Source organism: Topomyia yanbarensis, chromosome 2 (assembly GCF_030247195.1).
Source record: "Topomyia yanbarensis strain Yona2022 chromosome 2, ASM3024719v1, whole genome shotgun sequence".
Taxonomy (NCBI): Eukaryota; Metazoa; Arthropoda; class Insecta; order Diptera; family Culicidae; genus Topomyia; species Topomyia yanbarensis.
The window spans coordinates 280,692,490-280,716,087 of NC_080671.1; the positions used below are offsets into that span (position 1 = coordinate 280,692,490).

The window sequence follows — 23,598 nt, forward strand, 5'->3', positions numbered from 1 at the left end:
GAACTGGCTCCTAAGCCCACTACCAGATATTTTGACCGATTTAGGTTGTGATCATTTCTCTTCCCGGGTAATATTTCCTGTCCACCCAAGCAAGAGAGATTCAGCTGGACCTTCGATGCCTAAATCCGCTGCCAGCCCGATCTCCATAAGAGTAGTTTGACATCCATCGTCTAGAAAAGCAAACGTCTCGATTTGCTTGCCGTTTCTTTCGAGTGTCACCGGCAAATAGCGAAAGAGACAAAAATTTCGCGTCGAGTGGTGATTCTGTTGGGCGACATTTTCACCGGTCGATTTGTTTATTGAGCTGTTCTGTACAGTTGCGCTCGCCGAAGCAGCCCGTGAATGTAATAGTGCATGATGGCGCAGGCGGCAGCCATCGACTCCGCATTCCCTTCCGGAACGGCACGGCCACTTTCGGTGCAAGATCAAGCACGTCCTGCATAAACCCTTGGAACGAATTGCCTTCCACCTTCCATCCAGATCCAATGCCTTAAACTGTGCACATCCTGCTATTTCGTGTTTCTCGTTTGTACAGTACGAACAGCATTTCTTGCCTATGTCCGGTGCTGTTAACGACTTCGACTTTTCAACATTGCTTAACGTCATTGCGTGATTATCTTCTGTTTCTGCATGCACGTACAATTTCTGTTTATCCCGTCCCGATTTGCTTGGTCTCGACTGCTGGCTCGGAGTGTTCACTAATAGAGTCACGTCGGACGCGGTATTCGGAAATCTCCGAATGTCGCCAAGTTGACATCCATCTGCGACCGCTTGTACCATGACAGCTGCATCTTCATCTATGACGGTAGTTGCTCCACCAGTTCGTGAAGTAATATCGGGTTTCGAAGGTGATCCACGAGTTGCGCCACATACATGTGGTCTACCAAGTTGCGTACCGCCATGCCGAACGATATTATCGACTGCAGATTCTCCGTTCTCGGCGGTGACACGTTCCGCAGTCCGTTTAACAACCTGTGGATTAATATTTCCGATGTCCGTACAGGTTCCGTAAGGTTTCCATGACGTGTGGCACTGATTGTGGCATAAGCAAACGGCTCATCACCGAACCCAATGCGTGACCTTTTAAACAACGCTGAAGTCTTGCCAGGTTCTCCGCATCTGTAAACCCGCATGCCACCGTGGTATTGTAAAATGAACTGGAAAACAACGGCCAGTCCTGTGGATCCCCGGAAAAGATGGGTAATTCTTGCGGCATTGCTTGTCGTGCCGCTAGTTGCGCCCTAATGGGGGCGGTTTGATTCGGAACCGCAACACCGTGCAATATTGGCTGAGATGCATCTAATGTGTGTTGGGTACCGCTCGCATTTGCCGTCAGCGGATTGCCCCAGGCACTTGCTTGTGGTCCTAGTTGTGGCAGAATGATAGGAACTTGTTGGCCCAACTTGCTCGGGCGCGGTGCTCCCAGTCCCTGGGAATTTGGCGGACTTGTTTCCACAGGTGCTACTAACATTGGTGCTTGTTGACCCGTGGTTTCCGAAGACAAGAGTGTAACGGATTTTTGCTGTCCGGGCGCCATAGCCGGGTTACCTAGTGTTGATGCCACCGGGGTTTGCAAATTTGATAGAGTAACCGGTTGCATTTGACCGTTTGGTACATTTCCGAACGAAGCAATTCCAGGTTGGATTCCAAAATATCCAGTAAAACTGCTAACTTGTGACATTTGTGACGAGTCAAATAGCGTTTGACCACCCCCATAGAACGTTGGAAATGCAGACTGCTGACGGGCGTTTGTTACATAACCAGATCCTGCCTGGTTTGAAAGCGAAGGAATAGCACCTACTTGAATTGGCGCATTTGACTGTAGGACCGTTGCTTGAAGGGGAGTCGCACCGACTCTTGAATTCGGCGTAGATGTCGATGTCGGAATTTTCGGTTGCAGTTTGGGTGCACCTTGTGTTGCATCTGAGACCAATGCAATAATTCCCAGCTGTTGAGACACTTGCGGTCGCGGGATTGCTCCAAGAGACGACGAATTTTTTGTTGGTACCGTTTCACCGCCTTGTCCGCCGTTAAGCCACGTCGCAACCTTTTCTCGATTCACCCTACTGCTCAATTTGCTTCTGCTACTCTCATTGTCGTCCTCCAGGATGATATTCATCTTTTGCTGGAGAAAGGCATCGTCCTCTTCAGCTCGTTTTCGTCGAATCTCATCCTCCTCAGCACGCTGCTTCAGCTGCAATGCTGTTTCAGCAGCAACTCCTTTCGCGCTTTACTGCTCGCTGCACTTCTCACTGACTTATGACTGTGTTGACTGGCTAATTCCGTGGCTTCATCATCAGCACAACGACTGCACCTCCAGCTCTTATCAGGGTTAAAATCGTGCTTTTTCCAACGCAGTCGGGATGGAACCACGTATCACACAGATCGCATCCGACCATCCGTTCTGTCGCCCCTCCGGACTCACATTTTCCACACGTTCGAGCAGATTGCATCTTGCTGATTCTCTGGGATTCCTCTTCTGCTTACTGCACAGAAGAAAAACAGTGCTGCTTATTACGCAGATTCTCCACTTTAGAGATTCACAATAAATCTTTAAAGTTTTGTTCGGATCGCGGAAAGAATAAAATACTTCCTCACAGCAGTCTCAGTAGGGACAGCTTTAAAGCTAAAATTTATTTGCATGATTAGAAGGAATTCATACATAATTAACCCAACTTTCCTATTTTCCGCGAAGGAACAAGATGGTTTAACTGCACTGTTGTCAGTAGTGAATCCTATCACGAAACAAGCATTTAATTCTGATTATATCGATAGGCATAACTATGCTCGTTTGCATGAAGTTCGGTTAGGTTACAGTTTTAGATTATTCAATTGCACATCTTAATTTAGGTTATATAATTTTTGATACATAATTTAGGTTTTATAATTTCAGAATATAGAATAATAAATTTTAAGAATTCTCATTAGGTTTTTTAATTTAGAAGCATGAACGCAAAATCAGAATTTTAGATTTAAATTTACAAATAAAGTGTAAATTTAAATCTAAACTCAAGATTTCACGAGCTGCTATTTTGCTGTTGTTTCTCGCTATCGCTGCTATTCCGAAACACAGTTGATTCACCTGCGGGAGCTAATTTTATCAGGTCGTTTCCTTACAGCTTTTGCTCAGAACTTGTCCACTTGAACAGCTTGCTCACCTTACTGTAATGAATCTTATATTAGCAGGAAACTACTGTAGCGTTCGGAACTCACGTTACGATTCGTTTGTTCACGGCGGTTTTTAACAGAAGGCATTTCCTAAGATGAGAGGAATTAAACTTGCTGTGGCGATGGCCAATTCCGCTTTTGCAGAAGGTCAAATCGAAGTTAGACGAACTCATAGAGATGGATATAATTGAAAAGGTTGTAAGCCAAACATCATGGGTATCGCCCCTTGTGCCAATTCTCAAAGAAAATGGAGAACTTCGACTTTGCATAGATTTGCGCAGAGACAACCAAGCGATTCAGAGGCTGGATCACCCACTTCTATTTATTGATGACTTCCTTCCTAAATTTCAAAACGCGAAATTCTTTACAAGCCTGGATGTTAAGCAGGCGTTCCACCAAGTGGAGTTAGTTGAGGACTTTTTACTAACTGGGGCTTGTTTCGATACAAGAGACTGCTGTTTGGCGTTAACTGCGCACCCGAGCTGTTCCAAAATTTGATGGAAAGTATCTTGGCAGGCTGTAAAAACACGGTCATATTGATTGATGTGTCTTGTTTATTTATTTTCGGTCGTGAAAAATGTAGGTCAGAGAACGGTTATTGGCTTCGTTTGGTTTTGTTTCAAGTGATGTAACTAAAATGCATGTCAGGAAATGGTTCTTGTTTTCGTTTGGTTTTCATTAGGATAAACATGGGTTCTTGTCGATGTTTGGGATTGTACTTGTACTTGTCGTTTTTGTGTTTGTGTCGTGGGTATTTATCCGTTAAGCATGGAAAGCATGGTCATGTGAGGTTTTCGGGTCGTGGGAAGTTATCGGTTTGAGATGGGATGTATCGTCGTAGGTTGAGGATTGTGTATAATGTCATTTGCTCAATTTGTATTACTGTTTGGGGTGCGGTTTAGTACGGGTATAGTACAGGTATAGTACATAAGGTACTGCCACCATTATGTGTGAATGGTGCTTGCTGTTCTTAGTCGCACGTTGTCACACCAACAAGCTTCATTAAAAATATAGCTAAGCAAAAAACAGCATAATCATAACGTATTCATATACTTTACATTCTCCATAAAAGTTTGAAAATTTAAAAAAAAACTCTTCTTCAGGGGTTCTGATTTTTTTAAAATCGGTAAAAATTTGGCTACATATTTTCAATTTCATTTTTTGCATGAAAGAAATGTTTAGATAAAATTTCGCAACTTTCTAGTATACAGCGCAAATTCGTTAGTTGGGTCACGACTCCGCCCCAACTAGCGAATCATATCTGTTATTTAGGGCAACTGCCAACTACCAAAAATTACCCGAGGAAAACGCTGATTGTTTGTTTTCTTTCAATAAAAAACACAGAAATATTTTAGGTTAACGGAAGTTGGCTGTTTCCTTCTAGTTTATAGTTGATTTTTGTGTAGGGTGACCATACTAGACGAGTAAAAAACCAGGACAGACTAAAGGGTACTGCTTCCCCCGTTACCTCTCCATCGACATTGCCTTCTCTGCATGTTTTCGGCAGTTAAAAGGTTCTGGGGTTAGGCAGGCAGAGCTTCGACAGTAAAAAAGTTATGGGAGGAAGAGATCTGCCATTAAGTCTTTCGTCGGAATTCGATCACCAAGAACTTTTTCGGATCATCAGTAAACGTTTCATACTAAGATGGTCTGTGTAGAACCGGCGAGGAGTTTTCAGCACTAATAACACGATATTGACGTAAATCAGAAACATCAGCGATCCCAAGTAGCTTCCCTGAGCTATGTCTGGCAATCTCCAATGACAACCATTATCTCTCGATCTTAGAGCTGCAAAACCTACCGCTGTTACCAAATTTCTCCGTTTTATCGATTGTTATATGAAAACTGACAGATAGCTTGGTGTAAATAATATCAGTTTGAGTCAGAGCTTGGAAAACTTAACATCCCTGCGTGAACTTAAAAAAAAAAAAAACAAAATTCAATTCATGTACGTCGCGGTTTGGTTCGTTTCCCTCATCATTCGTTCTCCCGATACAGGTTCGGGCATGTTCGGTTTCACTTTTGCTCGACAATGTAGAAGATGCCAGTTTCTGCCTTCAAACAGTCCACATAATATCAAATGAATGCTTTGGTTGGTGAAGGAATTTATATTTCCTCTGCACTCAAGCATTCGATTCTACATGAAGTTTCAGGACGCTACACTCGGCGGTTAGTCGCTGTTCAGCGTCCAGGCATGAGGATATGTTTATCGTCCATTAGCTATTTCAACTTTTGATCTCTTAATATTATCAATGTGTAAATAAAAATAAATAAATCAAATTTTATTGTGTATCAATCGGACCTTGTGTACGTGATTTGTTGCTTTGCGTCAAGATATTATTTTTGTTGAAGATCCATTAACTTCATTGCCTCTTGTTGCTTGTGGATCACTTAGTCCGCTTTCTCTCGGTTTATCGTTTTCGTTCATGCTATCTTCGCTGTTGATGTTGTATGGGCTTTCACGATTACCTGGTTTGAGTTGTTTGTGGGGGCTACGGGTCACGATCGCGTAACCGTGTTCTTTATTATTTACTTTATTATCAGTGGTGCTGGCAGAGAAGTAGTAGGCGCATCACAATGATCGGACGCGCTGTGCGTGATTTAGTTGATGTTGATAAAGGGCTGTGTGATGGGTATGCTTGCAGTTGATATTGATTCGTTAGAGGTTTGTGTACATAGTTTCTCGTAGTGTGTCTTCTTGTGTAACAACGTAGGGCACGCAGGAGTCTTGTCTTCATACGTGCACAGCGTGACGTGACGTGGTTCCGTCACTCACATTCTCATACGAAACGAACACCGTTGGAAATACATAGAAGAAATTTCTCTAGGTTTCAAACTTAATGGATTCCAGCGTTACGTATTCCGACATGATGGTAATAAATTTTTTAATAGTACCCAGGTGTAGATCGCGCAGACGCATGTCAATCTAATGATTGTCAATATAAACGGGTATCTTGGTCCTAACATTATCATGCTCAACGACGTATTGCATGTTGTCTTCCATAGCGTTATGGCTAAAGTTTTAAACGTTATCAGTAACGAGTGTGGTTGGGCTTGTATAACGACGACTTCCGTTAGTCTAAACTGCATTTGCAAATTTGCTGTTGAGTTTCGAACATCTTGAAATGAATGATCGATATCGCACCGATGAAAGTAACGGTGCTTTAGTATTCACACTGGCTTTGGACGACTTTTATTTTTCGATTGCTTTGCTTGTTTATAGTACTAGCACGGTACATATAGACAGCATACTACAGGTAGAAAGGTTCGTTTGATTCACTGCACTGTTAACAAGCAGAGCGACTGAATAGGTACTGGTATCGACACTATAATAATTCCATGATCCCCAGCGAGAGAATGCTCAATGACATTATTCTACTATAGTTTCTATTTTTCTTTTTATGGAATGGATTTCCAGTAAGACGAAAAAACCACTAGCAAGAGAACTCAAGTATAAGCAGAAACACCAAAACATCGATGTGTCTTTTCAGAGGTACCAAAGGGAACTCTTCGGATCCCGGATTGAAAGACGATTTAAGCCGAAAAGAAGCGCTGGCAACCATTGTTTCATCGATGTTGACGAGACACTCTTGAGAGATGAAAAGTGTAAGTAGGGGTTTGCCCACTACTCGGGTTCTTGTTTGCCCGGCGAACCCTTCTTTTCAGGGCGGCCTAGGTGCTTCTACAGAATTTCGGATTTTCGTTTCACAAGGAAAAAAGTAAACAAACAAAATAAATTATTAAATTTACCGACTTTTATTCTCCGCTACTCTCTCAACTGCTGCTGCTGCTGGTGATCTGCTACTGCTGGCGGAAAGGCGGGCGGTTTCCTCCGACCGGCCGGGACAACAACGGCCGCGTTCTCCTTTGGTCGTTGGCTGCTCCGGCAGCGGTCCTTGACAATTAGCTAGGGAGGTGAGCTTGGCTCCTTTGTTGGAACCTCCCTAGCGACGTTGGTGACTAATCACCGGATTCACTTGCTCCCCGCAAGGAATCCCAGAAGACACCGCAGTGTTCTTCCCAGGTGGAGCCGTTGTCCTACCTGCTTCCCTCTCCTTGACTGTTAGCTGCAGAGGAGAGCAAGGCTCGTTCGACTTATCCTCTGCAGCGAGAGGGGCGGGTGCGTCGGATCCTTAACGGTTAGCCGGGGAAGCGAAAGCTCCTTGGTGATTAGCTTCCCCCGACGGCGATCCAGCACCACTATACAAACGAGCACCCGGACCACGGGCCGGCACTTTCGACGGAAATCGACCGTCGCACACGCGCACTGAACGTTGGTTACGGTGGCGGGAAACTGTCCCGAAATAAATCAACAATTTTCTGGACGTCTTTTCGTTGCCGTGGTCCGTCACTTTCTGTCTTCACGATGGCCGCCTTTTTCACTCGACCACAACAAACAAGCACCAAAAAAACGCACCGCCGCATAGCTGTCAACGCTATAGCACAGCATAGTCAGACCACTTTTGCAGCGAAAGGAGAGCGGTAACCTAACTAAACCATATGCTATTTATTTACAAATACACAACAAAAATTACTACACCTATCTGGACTAATAACAACGTTCATGGACTATTATTTAAACGAAATTTACATCAAAAACATGAACGAGCATAATGAGCAGCGGTGAGTTATGTTGCAATAACAATACACTCTACGGAGAGAGTACGCACAAATAGGTATATTTCCACCCAGTGCTAAATTGTTACCCTGACGGGTTACAATCTCGCCCACACCGGGTGGAAAAAAATTGGCAACAATTTTTTTCTAACCTAACACCTAACACCGATACAATAATAAGACGCAATGAATAAATAAATAAATAAACAAAGAAAAACTAACTACACCTAATTATTTCTTCAGCAATTTATCAAAATTCATCAAAAAAATAATCGACCGGATGTCCTCATTGGTGAAAAGTTTGCCTGTGTTTGGTCTGATAATACTGACAGCGTACGCGAAGCGAGAGGTTGTCAGCCATTGTCATTATTCGGTTATGGGTTGAACCCTAAATCCAATCCGAAAACAAGATCGGTAACAACTCGATATTCCCAAAATGCTGCAAGTGGCATTGACAATTTTCAATGTTTCAACTTGCAGGGGAACGGTTGTCGGCATTATATTGTTCTTTTTCATCGACTGTCCAGAAATGCCTCGTGTTCTTACGGTACCAGTACTACACGCTTGTGTTGGGGTTTCTATCCAAATACATTCATACAATTATCCCATTCATTCATCCTCAATCACTGGCCTACTCGATCATTCACATTCCGATAAGCACTTCGAATTGACCCCAAAACAATTTCATCTTATCATTCACACATGCATTCATTCCTTCAATACGATTCTGCACTCATACATTCACACATACCATACCGCTTAACACGTCATCGTTTCTCCCACTCGCAGACATTCCGGACAAAATGTTTGTATGTTCGTCCCTTTTCGCCTCAAAACGCTTCGTACATAGCAAAAGAAACGTTTGAGAGGGACCAAAGAATGTCTTTCGCATAATTTAAAAATATCAAAATGATTCCCGCTGGAATCAAACGAACCATCCCAGGTTTAACCACAAACCCAAAATTATGCGAAATAAAATTTTATTATTCGATTCGAAATCGAAGACGCGGCGCTTTTTAACCCACATCTCTCTAACACGCACACCACTCTGATTCGAATCGGGTTACACCTGCATGATGCAGAGCCTTGGTGCGAACATCGGGGAAACTGTCAAAATTGATGATGATATTTTCATCCATCTGAATGGATGAATGAATCATCCTCAAAATATAAATAAAAACAAAACAGTTCGCGAAATCGGTTCGCAAACTGTTTTTATTATTCCGTTTACGGTCGGTCCCGGAGTAGTGGAACCACTCACGCGAACGAAGTGTCCCCGGCGAAGAGGGGAAAGGTGGTTTTTTTTATATAGTGACCCAAATAAGGAGAAATTTTATATAATTTAGTGCACCCATAGGTGCGAGTGTTCCCCACAGAAAGGGGTTTTTGAAAAATTTTATGTTGCCGAACACGGCAGAAGAATGATGTGTATGCATCCGGCGGTGAAAAGACGGTACGATAGGTTCGTTTTGTTTCTTCCAAACACTGGTACTGGTTTGGTAAGAAAGTTTTGTTTACCGTAACCGTCTCGACCGCCGGAGCAAAGCAAATTAGTGGATAATTTGGTTACCTCACTGCGCGAGTAGGGCGCAAAAGAATTTTTTTGTATTTGTTTGCCGAACACGGCAGGTAGTGTATTAAGATGCGTCCGGTGCCCGGGAGAACGGCACGGTATAAGATTAGTGTTTTTTTAATAGAGTATTCCACCCTACCGTAGTCGTCATCGGGGCCGGAGCATATATTTCGTGCGAGTGTTTGTTTACCACACTGCGAGAGTGTGGCTCTGAAAAATTGCAAGAAGGCGTTGAAGAACCTTCTCGCGGCAGAGTGGGTCTTCCACAATAAAAATAGAAGACGGAGAAATGTTTATTGTTTTTTTTATTCGGACCAAAGTCCGTGTTGTTGCCGTCGGGAACTGACGGCTGCTTTTGGAAAACTCCCAAGTGAGTAATCCATATAAAAGCATACCGTCAGTCCACAGACGGCACGGAAAAGTTTTTATGCTGGTTTAAGGAGATTTGCTGGCCAAACTCCGAGATTTTTACCTGCTAAATCCTCCAGCTCGTAGGAGGATACACCTTTTTTTGAGACAATTTTTGCCGGTAAGTATTGTGGTCCAAGTTTAGCATTGTAAGACTCGAGTGCATTCGACAACTTCATGTTTCGACGGTATACCATTTGTCCCGTTTCAAAAGGTTTGGAGAACTTTCGATGACGCAAGTTGTACTGATGTCGGATGCCCTCGCTTGCCTTTGCCAAATTTTTGACCACAATCTCCCGGATTTTGTCTATCTGTTGGTGTCTTGTTTCTAGGTCACCCTCACCGGAAATCCTGCTGAAGTCATCGGCAGATGCCATTTCACACCCGTGTATAATGAAATGAGGATTAAACCCAGTGGAGGAATGAACGGTAGTATTTAGGATGCGCTCCACATCGGTGATGTGGACATCCCAGTTGCGCTGCTCGGTTCGAGCATATGCCCGGATTGCGGTGTTTATCGAGCGATTTGTTCGCTCCACTGGGTTAGCCTGCGAATGATAGCGGGAGTTCAGCCAATGTTTGACGTTGGTTTCTTTTATGAATTGACTGAACTCCTTCGAGGTGAAAGTGGAGGCATTGTCGCTTAGCAGAATTTCCGGGCTACCATGGCGATTAAACCACTGTTCGCGCAGTATCGTACAGAGTGACGTACTAGCGATTTTGCGAACTGGGGTTAACATGACGTACTAGCTGAAGACATCTAGGACGACAAGCAAGTGTTGATTGCCACGTTTGCTTTTTGGAAGAGGACCAATATAGTCCACAGAAACCATTCGCCATGGTGCATTAGTCGTACGCGACTGACCCATTGCGGGCTGGACTGGGACGAAAGGAGCTTTGATTTCCTTGCACGTCCCACATTCTCGAATAAACTTTCGTACTTCAGATCCCATACGAGGCCAGTAATATCGTAACTGCACTTCGTGGATCGTTTTATCGTATCCCACGTGAAGCAAATTTTCGTGGGTACGTTGAATCAAATCTTGACGGAACTCGGGTGCTGGGACGAGTTTCCAACTGAACCGCGAGTCGCACGGAACAACTTTTGAGTTAACATACTTGAAAAGTTGATCATTTTCCACTTTGAAGTCGGCATAGTCGTCAGGATTTTGGATAACTTTGGACTTCATGGAACAGTACCAGTCTGAGGTGGACAAAGCGGAAACGGCTGCTACGGCCCGGGATAACGCATCTGGAACGACATTGTCCTTGCCTTTCCGGTGCTCAATAGACATGTCGTAGAGTTGCAATTCTAAACTCCAACGACTCAAACGTGAACTGGCTTTCCATTTAGTCTTCAGTATCAATGTAATCGCTGACGAATCAGTGACCAGTCGAAAATGATAACCTTCCAAGTAACCTCGAAAGTGTTCAACCGCCATTATCACCGCCAGACCTTCCTTTTCAGTTGCATGATAGTTCCTTTAGGGAGTGGTCAGTTTGTGCGAAAAGTAAGCAACTACTTTCTCACCCTCGGGATACTCCTGCACCAGAACAGCAGCGACTGCTACGTCACTAGCGTCTGTCTGAAGAATGAATTCTTTGGAGAAGTCTGGTGGGACTAAAACTGGAGGAGTGACTAGAAGTTCCTTAATTTTAAGGAACGCGAGTTCTGCCTCGGAGTTCCAAACTAAGCTCTTGGTTTTCGCTTTGAGCAGATCGGTCAAAGGAGCAGTGACCTCACTGAACCGATCAATGAAACGGCGGTAATAACCGCACATACCGAGGAAACGACGAAGTTTCGTCACGGTAACCGGTCTCTCGTAGTCGAGAATCGGTTGAATTTTGTCAGGATTGACCTTGAGTCCGTCCCGATTCAACAAATAACCAAGAAACTTTAGTTCGGGGACTCCAAAACGGGATTTTTCCAAATTGATGGTTAGATTGGCTCTTGCTAGACAATCGGCCACTGCTTTGAGCAACTGTATGTGATGCTCGAACGTTTCGCTTACCACGATGATGTCATCTAGGTAGACGAAAACGTAAGGTTCCCATTTACCTCGTCCTAGAACCTGGTCCATCAGTCGCGCCAGAGTAGCGGGGCTGTTGACGAGACCAAATGGTAGACGGGTAAATTGGAACATACCCCTGCCGGGAACACTGAAAGCGGTATATTTGCGACTATCCTTAGCCAGGGGTACCTGGAGAAAGGCCTCCTTCAAGTCTATGGTAGACAGGTACTTCGCCTTGGGTAAGCCGCCCAATATTCGCCCAGGGTGGGTCAGAGGGTATGCATCCCGTACAGTACGCTCATTGAGAGGCCTAGCGTCTAGACAAAGGCGGATTGAGTCGTCTGGTTTCGTGACCGCCACAATATTAAGCGACCAATCCGAATCAGACTCCTCGATAATTCCCATAGACCGCCATCGGTCAACTTCTTCCCAGACCTTAGACAGTTTCTTTGGGCTCATGTGATAAGGATATCGGCAAACGGGTGCCGCACCTTGGAATTCATCTTTGATGACAATCCTGTGCTCTGTGAATGAGGTTGGGTTTAGCTTTCCGGGCTCTACTGCCTGGAAACACTTCTTTACTTCTTCTACGCGCACTAACTGTTCCGAAGTGAGTATCGACTCACGCGGTACTTCATCTTCTTCGTCGTCTTCCGATTCCTGACCTGAGTTCAACAGAGCACAGTTTTGTATCTCAGGAGAAATCCCAAAGGCGCGCCAAAAGTCCATACCTAGAATGGAGTTGACGGTCAGATGCTCTACTACAAGAGTGCATAGGACCTTTGTCAAATTTTGAAAAGTATACGGGAGATACGCTTGTCCAATGATTCGTAAGGATTGACCATTTGCAGAACGTAGTTCGAATGGTCGTTCCAAACTTTTCAAGGGACTTTTCGAAAACTTTCGGTATAGCTTTTTAGTCATAATCGTGGCGTTACTACCACTGTCGAGCAAGGCTTTGAAGGATTTGCCGTACACTGCGACAATTGCAAATGGACGGTTATCGAGCGGGTCGTCAAGGACGATGGTTTCGACAGACAAAGAATTATCATAGTCCTCATCACGAGCCGGTCGAAAACTGTCATAAATTTGGGGATTAATAATGAGTTGTTCTTTGGAGCGCTGCTTTACTGCCAACTGCGACTTCAGTTGGTTCTGATCCCGTTTTTTAGGCAGTAAGGGCAACGGGAAACATCAAAGCCTTTAAACCCACACACGATACAGAAGACCCGTTTTGGTTTCCGGCATTCCTCATATCCGTGTCCTTTGTCTCCACAATTGTAGCAGACGCCGAGCACGGGAGGACGATGCTTTTCCACCAAATACTCCAGACACATTATAGGTTTCTGCGGTGGTTCGATTGGTTTTTGATTGTTTCCCTCGAGATTCTTTCCGTCCTGATTCCCTTGCTGTTTCTTTTTCTGGTTGTCAGGAGGCTTGTTTGAATCAAGACCTGCCGGTTTGGCATTCTTGCTCCAAAACGTTTTGGATTTTGCGTTGCCGTTATTCTGTCCACCTCCCTTTTGGTTTTGATTATTTTGTTTTTTGTTTTGTGGTGGATTATCAGAATAAGCAGCAACTTCCCGAGAAGAACCGAAAACTTTCTGATAAATCGGCGTCTTGGAGGCGTCGATCGATTTACCAAGACTCATCAATTCTGAGAGCGTGTTCACTGGCCTTAGAATTAACATTTGTTTATAATCGGCTTTTAGGTTCCGCTTCAGCACGTCGAATTTTTCGCTCGGTGCCATTGGAACCGTCATAGCACGAAATATTTTTTCCATTTCCAGGAAGTATTCCTGGAAAGATTCGTTACGCATCTGCCGGCGCTGGAGAGCCTTCATTTTGAGCGTAGCATCAAGTTCAGGATGAACAAAATTTACCTTGAGCTCGCAAACAAGATGGTTCCAGTTAAACAACCGGTTTTGCGCACGCATAGCCTGATACCAGGTCAAAGCATTGCCAGTGAACAAATGCATCGCAGAATTGAAAAGTTCGTCTTCGCACATTTGCTCACACGCAGCGTAACTCGCTACGGTGTCCAAGAATTCATTTAGTCCCGTTCCTTCATCAGTTCCAGCATACTTCCGAATTTTCTAATCAGCGACGCGTTGCGGATTACGCGAGTAATGTCTTGGGGCTGCCATCGATCCGTTTCCCGCGTTGGTAGATATTGAAAAGTTCGGATAGGATGGTCCCGTCCGCTGTTCGGTCCATTCAGGAACGTGAGGCAGGTTCTGAGTTTGGTACGGGGCTGTGAATCCGGTATTCTGTTTCGGTTTCTCGATTGGAAGAGATGGACATATATTTTGTTGACCCGAGAATCCTCGCTTCAACACAAATTGATCGGGACTGGGCGCCAGTGTTGGGCGAGGAATCTCTGGTTCATCAAATGAATCGGGTACGTCTATCAAACGCAAATCTTCCAGATCGGTCTGCAGATCCATCTCGGGAGCACTTTCCTTCTGATGTACTAGTGCCCGAAGTTCACTGACGGATTCACGAAGTGAGACAACTTCTTGAACCGTCTTTCTTAAAACTGACGAAATGGTTGTCAGTGAAGCAATTCCACCCATTAGCGTTTCAGTAGCTTTTGAAAAAGCATCAGACCCCTGAGACGCTAGGGCTCTATTATCGTCGGATTGCTGTCGCAATTGTCGAATCTCGTCCCTCATCTCGCACAAGACACGCAACAGATCGTCTCCTACGAGCTGTTTGGAAAGAGATCCATCGTTATCGGAAGGATTGGATCCCTGTGGAATTGCAGGTACGTCTGTACTCAGCAAATCTCCTAAAACTTCTCCATCCTCCCCTTCTTGGTTATCGGGAGGAAGTGCTGCCTGTTCGTCATTGAAATGACTGGCATAAACTGCTAGAACTTCCTCCAGCAACCCCGAAATTTCCTGGTTGACCTCCCCTGCCGCATAATTTCGGATAACCTGGAGCCTAGACCCCAAATGAAGCAACCGTGTTCGGTAAATCTCCTTGTTTGGGCACCGGTACTGGAGATCTTCCTTGATTGTTAGTAATTTACCAAGGCAGATCTCCTTTTCTTCACCCACGTCACCCCGGAAATTGCGAACTAATTCCCTCCGAGACGACCGCTCATGCGACAAAATTCCCCGAAGACGCCGCTGCCGCTGTACACCCGAAAGATCCGAATCAGGAGAGATAAAAATGCTTCGAGATAGCAACTCAAACTCCAGCTCGTCGAAATGTAAATGATCGACGCGCATGAACACACACGCTTGGTTGAATTTCTCCAACGCCATCATAACTTGCGCTATATTGGAAGAAATCACCAAGACACAAAGCATGTAAGTACTGACACAGTATTAATTTCAACTTTTCGCCCACTAACGATTCCCTTAAAATTTCAGGAAATCAAGCTGCTCCAAAAATGTCTCAAATCGGATTGAGAATTCAAGACAATTGGCCACCGCAACCGAATAATAACAAACAACCTTCAAACTACTCGTCCGGCAGACCAAACACAAACAACGCAATCCACAAATTCGGACAAAAAAGGAAAATGCAAAAAATCAAATAAATATACCAAAAAATGTAAATAAATAAATAATACGGCCGCGGAACAATATTGCGGAAGAAACCTCACCACTGTTCTACGAAAATCCTCTATTTAGTAGAAGCACCCCACACTCCGGAAAAAAAAATATTTTCCAAAATAGGAAAATATTTTTTTCAGTGTGTTTTGCGCTGTGCGCCAAATGTAAGTAGGGGTTTGCCCACTACTCGGGTTCTTGTTTGCCCGGCGAACCCTTCTTTTCAGGGCGGCCTAGGTGCTTCTACAGAATTTCGGATTTTCGTTTCACAAGGAAAAAAGTAAACAAACAAAATAAATTATTAAATTTACCGACTTTTATTCTCCGCTACTCTCTCAACTGCTGCTGCTGCTGGTGATCTGCTACTGCTGGCGGAAAGGCGGGCGGTTTCCTCCGACCGGCCGGGACAACAACGGCCGCGTTCTCCTTTGGTCGTTGGCTGCTCCGGCAGCGGTCCTTGACAATTAGCTAGGGAGGTGAGCTTGGCTCCTTTGTTGGAACCTCCCTAGCGACGTTGGTGACTAATCACCGGATTCACTTGCTCCCCGCAAGGAATCCCAGAAGACACCGCAGTGTTCTTCCCAGGTGGAGCCGTTGTCCTACCTGCTTCCCTCTCCTTGACTGTTAGCTGCAGAGGAGAGCAAGGCTCGTTCGACTTATCCTCTGCAGCGAGAGGGGCGGGTGCGTCGGATCCTTAACGGTTAGCCGGGGAAGCGAAAGCTCCTTGGTGATTAGCTTCCCCCGACGGCGATCCAGCACCACTATACAAACGAGCACCCGGACCACGGGCCGGCACTTTCGACGGAAATCGACCGTCGCACACGCGCACTGAACGTTGGTTACGGTGGCGGGAAACTGTCCCGAAATAAATCAACAATTTTCTGGACGTCTTTTCGTTGCCGTGGTCCGTCACTTTCTGTCTTCACGATGGCCGCCTTTTTCACTCGACCACAACAAACAAGCACCAAAAAAACGCACCGCCGCATAGCTGTCAACGCTATAGCACAGCATAGTCAGACCACTTTTGCAGCGAAAGGAGAGCGGTAACCTAACTAAACCCTATGCTATTTATTTACAAATACACAACAAAAATTACTACACCTATCTGGACTAATAACAACGTTCATGGACTATTATTTAAACGAAATTTACATCAAAAACATGAACGAGCATAATGAGCAGCGGTGAGTTATGTTGCAACAACAATACACTCTACGGAGAGAGTACGCACAAATAGGTATATTTCCACCCAGTGCTAAACTGTTACCCTGACGGGTTACAAAAGAAACCATCAGAAGGTACAAGTGGCAGATTCCACTGTATTAAGTTTGTATTAAGTCGCATTCCGATTGAGGATGCGTTGCAGCTATGGTTCCGGTCGGTCGTAACTGCGATATATTAGGCTTACAGGAGAAAAACCAGGACAAATAAAGCATTTTCTTCGACTTCCCAGGACACCAGTACAGTCGATGCAAAACCAGGACATGTCCAGGGAAACCAGGACGTGTGGTCGCCCTATTTTTGTGACAACGTATGTCATTAGTGTTCTTTTTGCCATTAATTTTTTTTTGATAAATTCTTTCACTTAAAACATGATAATGGATACACCGTCGGAAAAAAGTTAGTAAACTAACCTCCCTACGACACAAACTAATTGATGCCGAATGGATGAGGCGACACATTTATTTCACTAAAAACATTCCAGAATTGAATTCAAAAAATTAAGTTCCATTGAATTTCAAAGTATGCTTTTTTCTAGATCGCCACAGAAATAAACCCTTGGAATTGATGACTTTCAAACGTCAATCAGTTTTTGACTTTTAGTGTTGACATAAGAATGTCTTTTAGTCAGGCATTGTAATTCTCTCTCACTCACGCGAGAAGAATCTTATCCGATGTCCAACTTTTCCGAAATAAGCTCAAAAAAAATCGCAAAATGTTCCGACTCCACAAATAGCGTGAGAATCGTTTTCCGGATAAAATTTATTTGATTTTTTCCCTCTCACCGTAGAAGGTGATAATATTTTAATTTCGTGGAAATCAATAAAAGCGTCAAAATATACACTTAATTTCAAAGAATAGCGGCAAAGAAGTACGACAGACTTGTTTTTTCGTGTTTTGGAGTAGCGACAGCAAGGCAGCAAACGCAAAAAGGATACCGTGATAAACTCATTCGCTCATTCTACGGCGGTTTTATTTATCCAGAGAAATAACAAGTTGTATTTATTCGGAGAAGTTGTGTGAGTGCCAATAACTTTTCGTGTGAAAATGTGAGTTTTTATTGTCGCAGTAGCAAATTATCCGGACGCATTTACTCATATGAGCAGTAAATTCAATGCCTGCTTTTAGTTGGGGTATGACCCCAACTAGCGAACACCCAACTAACGAACAGCCCAACTAGCGAACCCCCAACTATCGAATTTGCGCTGTATTCGAATAATGTTATCTTATCAAATATTTTGTTTCCATAGTGCCATAATAGCTGAAGCTATAGAAGCGGATATAAGGAGATTGCAGATAAAATAATAGCATGTCGCAGTACACAACACTTATGTGCATGATCACCAGATTTGCAAATTCCCGTCCCCTGTTTGTTCTTTTTGATACAAAAGTTGTCATATACACAACCACAAGAGAAATGAAATAATACTTACTTTTTGATTTGATGGGATTATCACGGCTAAGTGTTCGGATTTTTGTAATACAACCAATGATTAGTACACATGGAGTTTTCCAATACCTCCAGCTTTTCTTAAGATCTATTGTTTAAGGTTACACAAGAAAAAATAATAACCCTTCACTAGACTATGGATATGGACTTTCTCTGTTACAAGAATAATAGTTTTCAAAACGATTGCTTACTTTAGTTTTTGTAATTTCTTCAGAATCAGTTATAAACTTATAAAGTGAAAAAAACCACCACAATTATTCACCAGCTAAATTAATCGTCTTTAAAATAGGAAACAAATACAACATCTCCTCCTGCGCTCATAATGCATTGACCCTGAAACAAACCGAATTGAACATTATTATTTATTTAAGCTGCTGTGTTAAGGTAAAAAAGACAATAAATCCTAACGACGTGCATACTCGTTTTTACATTTCTTTTATTTTTATTATATGCTTGCCACATGATGATTTTATGAAAAGCCATCTATTGAATGATTAGATTATTCGAAATATAACTCGAGCAATTTGAAACGTTTTAATAGTTCGTGTCATTATTGGAGCTGTGCGCAAATTACCCAAAGAATTAAAAAAATCTCATAAGATATTTTAAGCTAAGAACTGAACAGAATGATGATGATACATCATTTTCCGGAATACCATCATCCGTAATACTTTTTCCCGACAAACCAAACATTTTTCGGAAAATCACTAAAATCAAAACCACCGTACATCAAAATTATTTTGAAAAGACCATCTATGTTCTATATGATTTTGCTTACTGTTTAGAATGAACAGTTCTTTAGATATATCACAATATAGATTTTAAACGTACGTTTGAATTTATTTGAAATTATTTTTTTTGCCTTTCTCATATAGAAAGGTTATCATGGTTTGTCTAAAACCATTATTAACAAAATGACCATAAATTTGGCATACGGCATTCGAAAGATACAGTATCCAAGCATCTCCTCATTGAATTTCAAAATGATCCATCGACAGATATTACGATTTGAAGTTTTATGACACGTTTCATAAGGCTACCAGCAAACATCCACGGGTTTGGTCCTATCTTTATAAACAAAACAAAAATTTGTCTACTTATTTGATACTTGGCATGAAATATATAAAAATAGAATATATATCCTGCAAGTTTGAAAATATTTCATTAACGGAATCGAAAGTTATAACGATTTGAATGCGGTATGCATAAGTTTTTTTTACAATTTTTTTAGAAAGATGGGTGACGCGAATTGATCAAAACTTTTGTACATTATCCTACATCATTTCAATAACATTATGTAATTTTTTCATGCAAAAATATCTACAAGCGATTCGTTGGGAAGCTTTTTGTGGAACGTGTCTGGAAAAACACGATTTGCGGTGTTAACTGCCATTCAAAAACTACTTGACCGATTTATTTCAAACTTTTCATATTTACACATTCTAAGTAAAAAATACCTGACCCCTACGTTGAGTTTTCGGGATAATTTTTCAATTAAGGGGGCTTTCTACTCATAAAACGGCGGAATTTCTCTTGAAAAAAAAAGGATTTCCACCATTTTGTTAGCAAAAAAGGCTTTTAATCCACCTAACAGTGTGATGATACATTTCTTACAACTCTTCGGATATTATATCGTTTGAGAACATTTAGAACTTGATGCATCACGATGTTTTTGATAACACATGCTACATGGGATAGTGGCAAGACTCAGGAAATCGCTCAAATCAGCATAGGACATCAGTACTAGAAAAGTGCTAGAAATGGGAAAGCGAAAATATGGTCCATAAGATACAAACGAATTATGGCTAATGTTCTGTTAATAAAATATCTAAATTCCTCAATCAAGGCATTGTGGTGGGAAAACTGAATTTTCCTAAAGGGGTTATATATTGTGCTGAGCCAAAAAATCGAATTTTTTTTTGAATCGATTTGAAGTTTATACTTTACTCAAATTTCCAACGCGACTAAGAACTTAAGCTACCAGCACACTGTTTGTCACTACGTTAAATATTTGATGAACCCAAATTTGATCAAATGAACGTGTTTGACAAACAAATTTGACAAGGCCAGTACACGAGATCAACTGTTTAACAAACTTCTTTCATCAAATATTTTTTTTTTTTTATTCATTTCGTTTATTTGATAGGCACAAATGCGTTAGCTTGGCGGTGCCGAATTCTTTTGTTTTTACATTTTGAATATCTTAAAACTAGGAGGTTACAATGTTGAAATATTTTTTTAAAAAAGAGAAAAAATTTACAGCTATCTTAAGACTAGAAAAAAAAATTCTATATATAAAAGAGGGGGCAAAAGATTTTTTTTATGAAAAATTTTAAAACAAGGAATTCAATACTAATAGTTTTTTAGGAAATATTTACAGTTATCTTAAAACTAACAATATAGTTTGGTACACAAAAGGGGGAACAAATATTTATGAAAAATTTTCACAGATGTTTTAAAACTAGGGATACAATTCTATTTACAAGATGGGGGACAATAGTTTTAACAAAGAGTAGAAATTACAACTATCTTAAAACTAGGAATACGGAATACAAATTTGATTTTTTATCGGATACTTATGCTTGGTCATTTCCAAAATCGGTGTAGAAGTAGTTGTATCAAGGACAGGGGAGAGAAGGCGTAGATGGTGACCGGTAGAGAAGAGCAAAACTTGCAACTTTCGGGCAAACGGGAGATCAGCGAAACAAATTTGCGCCTCAGTCTAGTAGGTCGGATTGGCGGATGGTATTCTTCGGACCCGCGGGGAATCCTTCAAAGGGAATCCTTCGGACCTCGAGTCGCTCTCGCTTCAGATTCCGTAGCGATAAGGGCGACGGCGGTTACATAGTGGCAGTCTGAAGCTTATCGGTTCCACACGGCAAGAGAAAACTTCTAAAAACGAGAAATAAAAAGAGAGGGGCTAAATTGGGATATTTATCGTTTTTATGAAAGTATAAATAAGGGACATATAGGGGAAATCACGATTTGCCAGCATATCTCGGACTGGGACATTGGGTGGTCTACCTCGGGCCCGAAGGGAATCCTTTAACTGAGACCTGGCGTCCAAATACCCGGCGCATACCCAGACAACGTGCTCGATGTCATGATAACCCTCGTCACAAGCGCACAGACTACTCTCCGCAAGCCCAATACGCCGCAAATGTGCATCTAAGGTGTAGTGGTTGGACATAAGTCGGGACATTACACGAATAAAATCCCGACCCACATCCATCCCCCTGAACCAAGGCTTCGTTGATACCTTTGGGATAATCGAATGTAGCCATCGTCCAAGTTCACCATTGCTCCACGAGGTTTGCCAACTGTTGAGTGTCCTCTGACGACAAATACTAAAAAATTCGTTGAAGCAGATTGGTCTTTCGTATATTTCACCATTTAATGCGCCCACCTTTGCTAATGAGTCGGCCTTTTCATTGCCCGGGATAGAACAATGAGAGGGTACCCAAACAAAGGTAATCTGATAAGATTTTTCAGATAACGTACACAAGGACTCCTGTATCTTCCCCAGAAAATACGGGAATTGCTTTTTAGGCTTCACCGCACGAAGAGCCTCGATAGAGCTGAGGCTGTCCGAAATGATGAAGTAGTGATCTGTGGGCAGAGTGTCGATGATCCCAAGGGTGTACTGAATTGCAGCTAACTCTGCGACGTAAACTGAAGCGGGATCATTGAGCTTGAATGAAACGGTGATAGTATTGTTGAAGATACCGAAGCCAGTGGACCCATCGAGATTTGATCCGTCAGTGTAGAACATTTTGTCACAGTCGACTTCTCGGAATTTATTATAAAATATATTGGGGATCACTTGAGGGCGTATATGGTCCGGGATTCCACGAATCTCTTCCTTCATGGATGTGTCGAAGAATACAGTAGAATCAGAAGTATCTAGGAAACGAACACGGTTGGGAGTATACGAAGAAGGATTAATGCTCTGTGCCATGTAGTCGAAGTACAAGGACATAAATCTGGTTTGAGAATTAAGCTCGACGAGCCTCTCGAAGTTTTCAATCACCAACGGGTTCAGAATGTCGCATCGGATGAGCAATCGATATGAGAGTTCCCAAAATCGATTTTTTAGCGGAAGAACGCCCGCCAGCACTTCGAGACTCATCGTATGGGTCGAATGCATGCAACCCAAGGCAATGCGCAAGCAACGATACTGGATTCTCTCCAGTTTGATGAAGTGTATGTTCGCAGCGGAGCGGAAACAGAAACACCCGTACTCCATCACCGATAATATCGTTGTTTTGTACAACCTGATCAGGTCTCCTGGGTGAGCACCCCACCATGTTCCAGTTATTGTTCGGAGAAAATTGATCCTTTGTTGGCATTTCTGTTTCAGATACCTAATGTGACATCCCCAGGTACCTTTAGAGTCGAACCAGACCCCGAGATATTTAAATGTGAAAACCTGGTTGATCGTTGCACCCATTAATAGAAGCTGGAGTTGCGCCGGCTCACGCTTCCTAGAAAAAACAACCAACTCAGTTTTCTCCGTGGAGAACTCAATACCCAGCTGAAGAGCCCAAGCAGACAAATTGTCCAAGGTATTTTGTAATGGTCCTTGCAAGTCGGCAGCTTTGGGCCCTGTAACAGAGACCACCCCGTCGTCTGCAAGTTGCCTTAGCGTGCATGAATTGGCAAGACAATCGTCAATGTCATTAACGTAAAAATTGTAGAGCAGGGGACTTAGACATGAGCCCTGGGGAAGACCCATGTAGCTAAATCGCGATGTTGTTAAATCGCCATGCGAAAAGTGCATGTGCTTTTCAGACAACAGGTTTAGCAAAAAGTTATTTAGAGTCGGTGAAAGACCATGCTGGTGCAGCTTCTCTGACAGAATGTTGATAGAAACTGAGTCAAAAGCCCCCTTAATATCCAAGAAGACTGATGCCATCTGCTCTTTGTTAGCATAGGCCATTTGGATTTCTGTAGAAAGCAACGCAAGGCAATCGTTCGTCCCTTTGCCTTTGCGGAAGCCAAATTGTGTATCTGACAGTAAGCCATTTGCTTCAACCCAATTGTCGAGGCGAAACAAGATCATTTTCTCGAACAACTTCCGAATACAGGACAGCATTGCAATCGGCCGATACGAGTTGTGGTCGGAGGCTGGTTTTCCTGGTTTTTGAATGGCGATGACCTTCACTTGCCTCCAGTCATGAGGGACAATGTTACCCTCAAGAAACTTGTTAAATAAGTTCAGCAAGCGCCTTTTTGCAGTGTCAGGCAGATTCTTCAGCAAGTTGAATTTGATTCTGTCTAACCCTGGGGCGTTATTGTTGCATGATAAGAGAGCAAGTGAAAACTCCACCATCGAAAACGGTGTTTCGTTCGCGGTATCGGGAGGAGACGCGGCGCGGCACGTTTTCTGTACCGGGACAGAGTCCGGACAGATCTTCTTGGCGAAAGCGAATATCCAACGGTTTGAATATTCCACGCTCTCGTTGGTACTATTACGGTTACGCATACGTCGAGCCGTACCCCAAAGAGTGCTCATCGCTGTTTCTCTCGTTAACCCGTCGACGAACCGGCGCCAATAACTGCGTTTTTTGGCTTTCATTAGACTCT

The 23,598-nt window shown here is 43.0% G+C and overlaps 1 protein-coding gene across 6 annotated transcripts in view; it reads right to left on the reverse strand.

Moving 5' to 3' along the window:
* Positions 1-23,598, reverse strand: part of LOC131678572 (C2 domain-containing protein 5) — a 1,698,126-nt gene that overhangs the window by 104,273 nt on the left and 1,570,255 nt on the right. For 2 of the 6 annotated variants that reach the window (XM_058958790.1, XM_058958788.1), the window contains one exon: positions 18,204-18,345. The exons of the other annotated variants lie outside the window; for them this stretch is intronic. In XM_058958790.1, the coding sequence (XP_058814773.1) occupies positions 18,283-18,345 (63 nt within the window). In that variant the 3' untranslated portion in view covers positions 18,204-18,282. Of the gene's footprint in view, positions 1-18,203; positions 18,346-23,598 lie in introns of those variants that run through there. 6 annotated transcript variants of the gene reach the window in all.